The sequence below is a fragment of the Poromitra crassiceps genome (assembly GCF_964638095.1).
Source record: "Poromitra crassiceps genome assembly, chromosome: 26".
Lineage (NCBI taxonomy): Eukaryota > Metazoa > Chordata > Actinopteri > Beryciformes > Melamphaidae > Poromitra > Poromitra crassiceps.
Window position 1 is genome coordinate 2,877,117 of NC_139640.1, and position 12,262 is coordinate 2,889,378.

Below are 12,262 nucleotides of genomic sequence, written 5' to 3' on the forward strand. Positions count from 1 at the left end.
GGAGAGAAAATAAGAGAGAAGCAGAGACACAAGCAGCATGGCGAAATGACAGCAAAACCGATCTTGTTCAAAGAACCGGTGCTCTTTTAGCGCATTCAGGCACAACACTGGTATGTCATATATTATAGTATAGTGTGTTTCTCATGGAGAAAGGCACAATGTGAAATATTATTTCTTGCATCACATGTTTCATCAGCAGTGAGATGTGATGTCAATGTCCTGGTTTCCTAGGAGACGATGAAGCAGCTGACATGGTTAGCCTCAGAGCACCGCGGTGATGCAGACTCGTCCCCCGACCCCGCTTCCCAGGAGGAGAACTCTGAGGAGGAGGAGGGTCCTGTGAAGGGGGAGGAGTCGGGAGAGGAGGAGGAGGAGGAGCCTGTGAAGGGGGAGGAGTCAGGAGAGGAGGAGGAGGGGCCTGCCAAGGGGGAGGAGTCAGGAGAGGAGGAGGAAGAGGGGCCTGCCAAGGGGGAGGAGTCAGGAGAGGGGCGGAGCTCCAAGGCGACCGGAGATGAGGACACACCCTCCGAAGAGGGAACGCCTCGAGGGGCCCGCGGTCCTGGAAGGGGAAGAGGTGAGGAAAAATGGCCGCCTAGTGCCTGTAACCTGGGCAGAATTTCTAGCCCATAAATGTTAATATACTTGGCAAATAAATAAAATAAACTGTAATGTCTTCATTTAATGTAGAATGCAAAGGACATGTAACTGGTTAGTTAAACTCGCATTCCAGGAATATTGTATTTAACGAGTATTTAACGAGAATATTGTATTTAACCTTGGCATGGTCCTACTTTAGAGCCAGACCATGTTGTCATCCCCTCTCCTCCTACCCAACCCCCCGCCCTGTCTCTCTCTGTCTCTAAGGGCGAGCGCGGCCCCCTGGTGGTCTGAGGAGGAATAAACCGGAGCGTCACAGTAAGGACTCCACCAAACTGCTGCTGCTGTACGACGATAACATCCTGGACAACGACCCCCACAGAGAGAGCAAGGACACCGCCTTTGCCAAGAGCTACCTCAGCCGGGTGAGAGAGCGTCTGATATATTATTATTATTATAGCTACCTCAGCCGGGTGAGAGGGCGTCTGATATATTATTATTATAGCTACCTCAGCCGGGTGAGAGGGCGTCTGTTATATTATTATTATAGCTACCTCAGCCGGGTGAGAGAGCGTCTTATATATTATTATTATAGCTACCTCAGCCGGGTGAGAGGGCATCTGATATATTATTATTATAGCTACCTCAGCCGGGTGAGAGGGCGTCTGATATATTATTATTATAGCTACCTCAGCCGGGTGAGAGGGCATCTGATATATTATTATTATAGCTACCTCAGCCGGGTGAGAGGGCATCTGATATATTATTATTATAGCTACCTCAGCCGGGTGAGAGGGCATCTGATATATTATTATTATAGCTACCTCAGCCGGGTGAGAGAGCATCTGATATATTATTATTATAGCTACCTCAGCCGGGTGAGAGAGCGTCTTATATATTATTCTTATAGCTACCTCAGCCGGGTGAGAGAGCATCTGATATATTATTATTATAGCTACCTCAGCCGGGTGAGAGGGCGTCTGATATATTATTATTATAGCTACCTCAGCCGGGTGAGAGGGCGTCTGATATATTATTATTATAGCTACCTCAGCCGGGTGAGAGAGCATCTTATATATTATTATTATAGCTACCTCAGCCGGGTGAGAGAGCGTCTTATATATTATTCTTATAGCTACCTCAGCCGGGTGAGAGAGCGTCTTATATATTATTATTATAGCTACCTCAGCCGGGTGAGAGGGCGTCTGATATATTATTATTATAGCTACCTCAGTCGGGTGAGAGGGCATCTGATATATTATTATTATAGCTACCTCAGCCGGGTGAGAGGGCGTCTGATATATTATTATTATAGCTACCTCAGCCGGGTGAGAGGGCGTCTGATATATTATTATTATAGCTACCTCAGCCGGGTGAGAGAGCGTCTTATATATTATTATTATAGCTACCTCCGCCGGGTGAGAGAGCGTCTTATATATTATTCTTATAGCTACCTCAGCCGGGTGAGAGAGCGTCTTATATATTATTATTATAGCTACCTCAGCCGGGTGAGAGGGCGTCTGATATATTATTATTATAGCTACCTCAGCCGGGTGAGAGGGTGTCTGATATATTATTATTATAGCTACCTCAGCCGGGTGAGAGAGCGTCTGATATATTATTATTATAGCTACCTCAGTCGGGTGAGAGGGCGTCTGATATATTATTATTATAGCTACCTCAGCCGGGTGAGAGAGCATCTGATATATTATTATTATAGCTACCTCAGCCGGGTGAGAGAGCCTCTGATATATTATTATTATAGCTACCTCAGCCGGGTGAGAGGGCGTCTGATATATTTGTACTTTATACTTTAAACATGGTTGGCAGAGCTCCGTCTACAGACTGATTTCAGTCGAACGTTAATTACCTGTTCCGTTTTCCATCTGGGATATATTACATTTTCGCTATTCTGCAGTGTTGGGCAGTAGCTTGCTACAAGTAGCGAAGCTACATAGCTTAACACATTGAGTGCCAAGGACGTCTCTGGACGTCCTAAAAAAATGTAACGAGGAGTGCCAAGGACGTCTGTGGACGTCCTAAAATCATAATTCATATTATTCCATAATTCTGCTGTTTAAGGTCGTACCTAGCCAGTGAGCATGAATCCCTTCAAGGGATCACACGGCGCCACCTTAAACATCGACACGGGAGCTGCGCCACCCACCTCAGATCCTTTACTTTGTGCAGGAGAAAGCAGGGAAAGACGTGATCAAAGGGGAAACCGATGCATGCTTCAGCCAGAGCCGTATAGATTGCTCTGTCTGCAGCGGACAGTTGGCTCAGCTGCATCCGCGCCCACAACTGAGCTCTTCTGCTTCTATCTATCTGCATATAGTTTCTCCACACGATTCCCTGCCAGAAAGCCAGCACCCAAAGCCGAACGGCCAAACCTTTTCGTTCAGTCGCGTTTGGCATTTCCTTGTTGCGCGCTGGGATCCGTCCGGGGCAAAAACGGAGTCTGTGAGAAAACAGACTCTGTGCGTGTGGGGAGGAGCCCGCAGCTCAGAGGTGGAGGGGGGGGGGGGGGGGGAGGGGGGTGCACAGAACCACACCACGCCACCACATCAGAAAACACCAGCCAGAGTCAGTGAATGTGCTCGAAATTAGAGTGCAAAAAGTAGGCTATTCATAAAAGTGACTATATCTTGAAAAGTAAAAAAAAAACTGCAGAAAACCCTTGAAAGTGCACTTTTTTCAGAGGCTGTCATTTCATAATGGAACTGTCTAGAAACAAAATTTCTTCTTTGGAAGAAGCAGGAGTGTTCAATGTTTCATTAGAGTCCAGCCCTGTCAATATAGCCCTAATAGAAAAAATTCTATAGCTGTTTTCAACTGAATGGAAGTGAATCTGGCACAGGCTCCAGACAATTTTACTGAAGCGCTGTGGCACTCAATGTGTTAACTACATTTCTCAGTAGCTTGGTGGTAGCTTCACTACTTTTAAACCAAGTAGCTTTTTCAGTAGCTAAGCTAGTTATAGACCCAAGTAGCTTGTAGCTTCCCACAAAAGCTACAAGCTACTCGCCAGAGAAAATCCATGAGCAAAGCACGCAGTGATTTTTATGAATCGTGAATCACACGAAAACAGGGCACTGCACTCCGTCAGGTCCCCCTGAGCGCACTCCCTGAGTTTGAAGTCGATTCGACCAACGGTTCTTGAGATACGCGAAGGACAGAGAGACAGAGAGAGAGAGACAGACGATCCCGTCATTATAGTATAGATAGATATACCTGGGCGGCCTGCCAAAGTAAAGTATGTGTGGGAAGGTATTAACAGTGCTGTGTTGTTAACATGTGTTAGGTGCGTGAAGCTTTACGGGACGTCCCAGGCAAGGAGGAGGAGTACCTGTCTGTGCTGAGGGAGTTTGAGCGGGGGGCCGAGGGGCCCGACGCCGTCGCCTTGTTTCGGAGGCTGCGCTGCATTCTGGGAGATCACACTGACCTCCTCCGAGACTTCGCTGCCTTCCTTCACCCAGAGCAGGCGCTGGAATGTGGCCTGGTAAGTTAAAGGTCTCCAATATGCTATTTTTATGCCTCCGCTGGCGGTAGCCAGGCCGGAGGCATTATGGATTCGGGTTGTCCGTACGTATGTCCGATGTTTGTTGCCACAGTATCTGAGGAACGCCTTGAGGAAATTCAATCAGATTTGCCTCAAACGTCGACTTGGACTCAAGGATGAACCGATTAGATTTTGGTGGTCAAAGGTCAACGTTCAAGGTCACTGTGACCTCAAGAACACCACTCCCAAGTTCGTTGATGCGATATCTCAGGAACGCCTTGACGGAATTTCTTCCAATTTGGCTCAAACTGCGACTTGGACGCAACGATGAACTGATTCGATTTTGGTGGTCAAAGTTCAAAGTCATTGTGACCTCACGAACAACATTCCCAAGTTTGTTAACACGATATCTCAGGAACGCCTTGACGGAATCTCTTCCAATTTGGCTCAAATGTGATGTCACAAAATTACAGAAGTCATTTGGGTAAGTTAAGTTAAGCAGTGCCGGAGCAGGTGTAGAGATCTACTCTGCTTACAGATTTGGCTCGCCCTAGCGGAAGGGCTCGGCTCGGGGTCCACAATGGCGTCTATCCCATGGGTCTAACGACCCTAACCCTAACCCTGATTCATATTTTGAATGTCTATCATGTCTGATAACATCAGTAGGTTAGCATTAGCTTGTTAGCTAATCTAAAGATGTCGGCCATTTTGCCCACGTTAATCCCACCACGTGCCCGACGTACAGCCAATCAAATGCGAGCAGAAATTGTACCGACACCAGCACTGGAATGTGGCCTGGTAAGTTAAGTCAAACAGTGCCGGAGCAGGCGCTGGAATGGGGCCTGGTAAGTTAAGTTATGTTAAGTGTTAAGTAACCCCGCTTCCCTTGGTTTTGAAATCATTGAAAAGTGCTTGAATCTGATGAGTATTTATGAGATCAGCTGATTTGACATGGATAACCTCCGTCCTCTGTGCCTGGTTCTGTGCAGTTTGAGGAGCAGCAGGCGTTCGAGCGGAGCCGCCGTTTCTTGAGGCAGTTGGAGATCAGCTTTGGAGAGAATCCCTCACATTACCAGAAGATCATCAAGGCTCTACAGGGGGGCCTGGACCTCAGCCCTGCCAGCATCCACGAGGTACACACAGCACCAACTAACTCTAACCACGAGGTACAGCACCAACTAACCCTAACCACGAGGTACAGCACCAACTAACCCTAACCACAAGGTACACAGCACCAACTAACCCTAACCACGAGGTACACAGCACCAACTAACCCTAACCACAAGGTACACAGCACCAACTAACCCTAACCACAAGGTACATCACCAACTAACCCTAACCACAAGGTACACAGCACCAACTAACTCTAACCATGAGGTACACAGAACCAACTAACCCTAACCACAAGGTACACAGCACCAACTAACCCTAACCACGAGGTACACAGAACCAACTAACCCTAACCACGAGGTACACAGCACCAACTAACTCTAACCATGAGGTACACAGCACCAACTAACCCTAACCATGAGGTACACAGCACCAACTAACTCTAACCACGAGGTACACAGCACCAACTAACCCTAACCACAAGGTACACAGCACCAACTAACTCTAACCATGAGGTACACAGCACCAACTAACCCTAACCACAAGGTACACAGCACCAACTAACCCTAACCACGAGGTACACAGAACCAACTAACTCTAACCATGAGGTACACAGCACCAACTAACCCTAACCACAAGGTACACAGCACCACCTAACCCTAACGACAAGGTACAGCACCAACTAACCCTAACCACAAGGTACACAGCACCAACTAACACTAACCATGAGGTACACAGCACCAACTAACCCTAACAACAAGGTACACAGCACCAACTAACCCTAACCACAAGGTACACAGCACCAACTAACCCTAACCACGAGGTACACAGAACCAACTAACCCTAACCATGAGGTACACAAAACCAACTAACCCTAACCATGAGGTACACAGTACCAACGAACCCTAACCACAAGGTACACAGCACCACCTAACCCTAACCACGAGGTACACAGCACCAACTAACCCTAACCACGAGGTACACAGCACCAACTAACCCTAACCACAAGGTACACAGCACCAACTAACCCTAACCACAAGGTACACAGCACCAACTAACACTAACCATGAGGTACACAGCACCAACTAACACTAACCATGAGGTACACAGCACCAACCAACCCTAACCACAAGGTACACAGCACCAACTAACCCTAACCACAAGGTACACAGCACCAACTAACCCTAACCACGAGGTACACAGAACCAACTAACCCTAACCACGAGGTACACAAAACCAACTAACCCTAACCATGAGGTACACAGTACCAACGAACCCTAACCACACAGCACCAACTAACACTAACCGAGGGTGGTACACTGCACCAACTAACCCTAACCACAAGGTACACTGCACCAACTAACCCTAACCACGAGGTACACCCTCAGCTGAAAAGTAAATATTAACTCTTTATTTGCAACAGCTGAATATGAACTCTTTGTTTCCCTCAGCTGAATATTAACTCTTTGTTCGCCAGCTGAAAGCCCAGATGGCCAGCCTGCTGAAAGGACACACCCACCTCCAAGGGGAATTCTGGGTGTTTTTTGACGAGTTGCGTCCGACTCCAGCCCGCCCGGGACAGTTTGAAGAAGCTCATTGGCCGGATGAGGGAGGAGGGTCCGATGGGGGCGAGGCCATTGGCTCGGGGTCAGCGGGCGGTGCTAACAGTGGCTTTGAGGAAGTCACACTCCCAGAGCTCGAAGAAGAGGAGGAGGGGCTTAAGATCCAACCATTGGTGAGCCGACGTCGTAGGAGGAAGATCGGATCCCACGACAACTATAAGGTTTGTGGAAGTTAACTTGTTAACTTTTTCTTACAAAGTTGACTGCGCACTAAGCTCCGCCTCCAACCACAACTTTCTACTGTCAACACTCAACACTCATTATAGTAGGGATGCACGATATGGATTTTTTCAACCGATATGATAACCGATAAATATCGGTTATCGGCTTCTCCTGGCCGATAACCGATACGATATTCTGATCATTATTAATAATAATTAACAATATCATAAAAAAAAAAGAATAGCCTGTATTTTATGCACACCTGGGGTTAAAAAAAGGCAGATGTAGTGAGCATAGCTCTGACCTAACCAAATCTAACTGACATCACTGTGAACACAAATCAAAGAACACTTCTGATATAATATGATTGTTTTAATAAAGTGTATCACTCAATTATAATCAATACAAAAATAAAGGCTTTTATACAACCGAAAGCCAATGACTGCTTAGTCTGCAGATAAAACACAATGACAAAAGGCATAGTCATTTAAACTCTTATTGTCATGTTACTGATCTGTTCGAATTTTGCATTAGTTCTCAGTGAATGATAGCCTGGGTCCAGTGAATGGGGCAGGCACTATAAACCATCTGTGTCGTTTCACTTTTTACTGAAAAATGCTGCCACCAGATTAAAGAAAAGACACTATGTGATGTTGACTGATGCTTTCTATGTAGCCTAATGTGCACAACTGCGCCTTTGTTTTCCTCATTATTGGCTCTGTTAGATGGCTCTGTCCAATAGCTAGCTCAACTCCAAAGTCTCTTTGGTTTATAGTGGGACTCCAGGCTAGCGCGGTTAGCTTAATGTTAGCGTGTTGTTTTTTGGAGTTAAATACACAATCCCTGGACGTTTCGGGTAAAGGGGTTTCCATTAGTTTCTATATGTTTACCCCATCTCTGTGAGTATGAAGTGCTTTTGCGGGGCTGTTTGATCGCAAGCGGTGATTTGCCTTGTCTGCCAAGCGAGGAAGCCTGAAGTGTAGGCCGCGCTACATGCTAATGCTAACACTCGCTAACAACAGCTAACGTAAACAACGAACAAATCCGCTGCATCATCGCCAGCTTTGGTTTAACGTAATGCCAGCGTAGACGTTTCCCCTCCTCTCTGAACCCATGCGGGACATGGATTGCAAATTACAATAGCGTTGTGATCATCCGCAACCAACGCAAGCCAAAACATGACCAAACATGCCACAATGACGTCCCGCTAATCCGTCCAGAATCCTTCCCGGCCGTCTCGAGGCTGATCGGGCCGATAAATTGTCCAGTTTGCCGTTTTCAAGTGACTTTTATCGTTAGAATGGAACCAACACCTCTGCTGTCATTGGCATCTCTAATATAGACCCTTTTAGAGTGAACGTCACAGGGTTAGTTGCACACGCATCGCGGTATCCAAAACTCTGCGGAACGCAACCCGAAACGAGAGAGATCCCCGGGAAATACAGGAAAAAGACGTCTTGTGGCGTATGCGTATAGACGCTGGACATTCCCACTAGGAATATGAGGATGTCCGGCACTGCAACTTTGGCGATGCATTGGATCCTAGACCCATCCTGACAGTGAGTACGGGTCAAGAAACCTCACCCCACTGAAAGAGTTGGCTTATTTGTGTAAGGTAACCTGTCTGGTTACCTTACACAGGCCCTAATCCACCATGTGCTTTGCTCAAAGGCACTTTGGTTGCATTTCAGGGAGCTGAGTTTGAACCAGCAGCCTTCAGGTCTCATGTAGGGTCACTTGTCTCTAATTGGTCTGTGGTTGTCTTTGTAGGAATGCGATTGGTCGGATAAAGACTGGCCCTGTCTCTGCCGTGACGCCAAGATCCGCCCACACAGGAGGAAAAGCTGCCCTCATTGCTATGGCAACAAGGTCTGTCACATCCTTTCTTGTTTTTCCATTGGTGAATTAAAGGAAAAGGTTCACCATTTTGGTTTCACTTTGGTTCTGTGAGGCAGTGAGTCTCAAAGTGCTTTACTGGTTTTGTTTGGTTTAATTTAGTTAGCTTTACACACAGACAGGTGGACAGATAAACAGGTGTACAGACAGACAGGACAGGAAAACGGTCTTTCTGCAGGAATTTTTTTTTTCCTGTAGGAAAACGGTCTTTCTTTCTGCAGGAAAACATTTTCTGTAAGAAAACGGTATTTCCTGCAGGATAATGGTCTTTCTGTGGGAAAATGTTGAATTCTGACTGATGATGTTTCTCTTGTAGACCTCAGAAGGCGTCTCCAGAGCCATGAATCTGGATCCTCTGTACTCTCAAATGGGCTCTGAACTGAAGGACGAAGACCACAGCCCACAGACAGGTCTGCATCTCCTCTGAAGCTTTATTAACCAAACAGGCCCTAACACTGAATGGCCAGAACTCAACGTGTTCAAAATGTTGGACTCCAAAATGTTTAACACACGTTGAGCATAAAGGCTAAGTAAAACCCTGCCTTAATCTGTAATGAAGCCTGACATCTAATGGTGAAAAGTAAGGTACTGTGCTGGCCATCTGGGCCCAGTTGCACAAAGCACCTTAGGTTGAGATTTCCCTTAGTCAGAGTTAAGGTGTCCATAAAATAGAATCGGCTGCACAAAACACCCTTAACACATTGAGTGCCAAGGACGTCTGTGGACGTCCTAAAAAAGTAACGAGAAGTGCCAAGGACGTCTGTGGACGTCCTAAAATCATAATTCATATTATTCCATAATTCTGCTGTTTAAGGTCGTACCCAGCCAGTGAGCATGAATCCCTTCAAGGGATCACACGGCGCCACCTTAAAAATCTACACGGGAGCTGCGCCACCCTAAAACCTTGGCGCTAGATCCTTTACTTTGTGCAGGAGAAAGCCGTGATCAAAGAGACACCGATGCATGCTGCAGCCAGAGCCATATAGATTGCTCTGTCTGCAGCTGACAGTTGGCTGCGATCCGCGCCCACAACTGAGCTCCTCTGCCTCTGTCTATCTGTCTGCATATAGTTTCTCCACACGATTCCCTGCCAGAAAGGCAGCACCCGACGCCGAACAGCCAAACCTTTTCCTTCAGTCCCGTTTGGCATTTCCTTGTCGCGCTGGGATCCGCCCGGGGCAAAAACGGAGGCTGCGAAAATAGACTGTGTGCGTGTGGGGAGGAGTTTGCAGCTCAGGGGGGGAGAGGGGGGGAGAGGGAGGGAGAGGGGGGTGGGGCACGCAGGCTGCACAGAACTACACCAGGTCACTACATCAGAAAATATTAGCTAGAGTCAGTGAATGTGCTTGAAATTAGAGTGCAAAAAGTATTCATAAAAGTGACTTTATCTTGAAAAGTAAAAAAAGACAGCAGAAAACCCTTGAAAGTGCTCTTCTTTCAGAGGCTGTCATTTCATAATGGAACTGTCTAGAAACAAAATTTCTTCTTTGAAAGAAGCAGGAGTGTCCAATGTTTCATTAGAGTCCAGCCCTGTCCATATAGCCCTAATAGAAAAAATTCTATAGCTGTTTTCAACTGAATGGAAGTGAATCTGGCACAGGCTCCAGACAATTTTACTGAAGCGCTGTGGCACTCAATGTGTTAAAGTCCCTGGAAACCAGAAATATTTTTTTATAATTTAGCATTTTGAGTTCATCACATCACAGGAACCTATGTTAATAAGCCACCAGCCAAATTTGAACGATGATGAACGTCGCAAAGTATATACATTTAGGTTTGACAGTCATGACAAAAGTCATGAGAATCAATTAGATTTTAGAGTGTATTTTCTCCCGCGGACTGTGTGGGCGTGTCCCGTCTGCAGCAGGTCTCCTCTCTCTCTCTCTCTCTCGGAGGAGACCTCTCTCTCCGTTAACAAAGAGAGAGAGAGGGAGAAGGAGAGAGAGAGAGAAGGAAAGAGAGATGGTAATGGTTATCAGGGTAGGTTGGGATTTTCCATTGGCTGCTGCGAGGTTTGTACAAACATGCTACAAACATGCTGATCCCGTAGCAGCGGTGTACTTCCACTGCTAAATGCTTACAGGGGAAACACTGCAATTCCTCCACTTGGAACAGCGTACGCAGATCAGCTTGCCATTCAGCTCCTTGCCGTTCATCTGCTCCACGGCCTTCTGGGCGTCTTCGTGCTTCTCAAAGCTGACGAAGCCGAAGCTTCGAGACGTTCCGCTCTCGTCCGTCATGACTCGCACGCTCACGACGTTTCCGTATTTACCGAAGACTTCTCTCAGCGTCTCCTCGTTCACGTCTTCGCCTAAATTCTTAATGTAGACGTTTTTGAACTTGGCTCGGATGCCCGGCTCGGCCTCGCGTTCTATGCGAGATTTGAAGTGACCGACAAATAGCTTTCGGTCGTTGATCAGCGTGCCGTTGATTTTCTCCACGGCTCGTTGGGCCGCCTCCTGAGTCCCAAAGTGCACGTAGCCGTAGCCTTTTGAGCCGTTCTCGTCGCAAGCCAACTTGCACGACAGGATATTTCCAAAAGCGGAGAAGGTGTCCCGGAGGGCCTTGTTATCCATGGACTTGTCGAGGTTCTTGATGATGATGTTTCCCACGGTGCGGTCCCACGTGATGCGTAAACGCCGCCCCTCGATCACGTCACGGCTCATGGTGTCCAGTGCTCGCGCAGCGTCGGCCGCTTGTTGAAAGTTGACATAGGCGTATCCCAGGGAACGTTTGTACTTGTCTCTGCAGACGCCAATAGAAGCGATCACACCAGCGGGGCTGAACTTCTCGTACAGCACGGCTTCAGTCACGTCGGGGTGCAAATCCCACACGTACAGTGAGGCCACGGGGTAACTCGGAGCACTGGGGTTCATTTAAGGTTGACTGTGGAGGGTCTTTAGGTTACTGGGACAAAACCTAACTGGCCCTACTTATACATCAGCAGGGAAGTATTTATGACACCAATGATGATGTCACAATGTCTATGACATCACTGATGCATAGTGATTTATGACATCGCTGATGGTGTCAAGACATTGTGACCTCATCACCTCATCGGTGATGTCATAAATCACTGATGAGGTCACTGTGTTTAGTCGTTGGTGGGGCGGGAGTCGAGCAGCGAGGGAGGTCGGTCTGATGGCACGTGTGCTGAGAGGTCCGGGAACACATAGGTCTCATATCTTGTCATTTAGCGATGCAGCTCTGTAGTATGCTACTCACCCTCAGACAGTCCGTCTCGCATTGTGAAACAATTTCTCCGAACTGGCATGTGTTGTAACGGTAAAGAGTAATGTTAACTTGATACTTTGCAATCGTCAATTAACACGGCTCAACATGCAGTGTGGTCGGAGATTTAATTGAAGAGGAT

The 12,262-nt window shown here is 47.2% G+C and overlaps 1 protein-coding gene and 1 pseudogene across 2 annotated transcripts in view; one reads left to right on the forward strand and one right to left on the reverse strand.

The window, feature by feature from the left end:
* The window catches only part of gon4lb (gon-4 like b), a 76,207-nt gene that overhangs the window by 34,439 nt on the left and 29,506 nt on the right, over positions 1 to 12,262 (forward strand). The window contains exons 21-28 of the mRNA XM_083661451.1: positions 232 to 339; positions 463 to 574; positions 865 to 1,022; positions 3,902 to 4,099; positions 5,089 to 5,232; positions 6,687 to 6,992; positions 8,764 to 8,862; positions 9,206 to 9,299. Of these exons, the coding sequence (XP_083517577.1) occupies positions 232 to 339; positions 463 to 574; positions 865 to 1,022; positions 3,902 to 4,099; positions 5,089 to 5,232; positions 6,687 to 6,992; positions 8,764 to 8,862; positions 9,206 to 9,299 (1,219 nt within the window). The remainder of the gene's footprint in view (positions 1 to 231; positions 340 to 462; positions 575 to 864; positions 1,023 to 3,901; positions 4,100 to 5,088; positions 5,233 to 6,686; positions 6,993 to 8,763; positions 8,863 to 9,205; positions 9,300 to 12,262) is intronic.
* Positions 10,959 to 11,765, reverse strand: LOC310798775 (polyadenylate-binding protein 1 pseudogene; annotated as a pseudogene). Its single transcript has one exon. The product of its transcript is annotated as a polyadenylate-binding protein 1 pseudogene (transcript).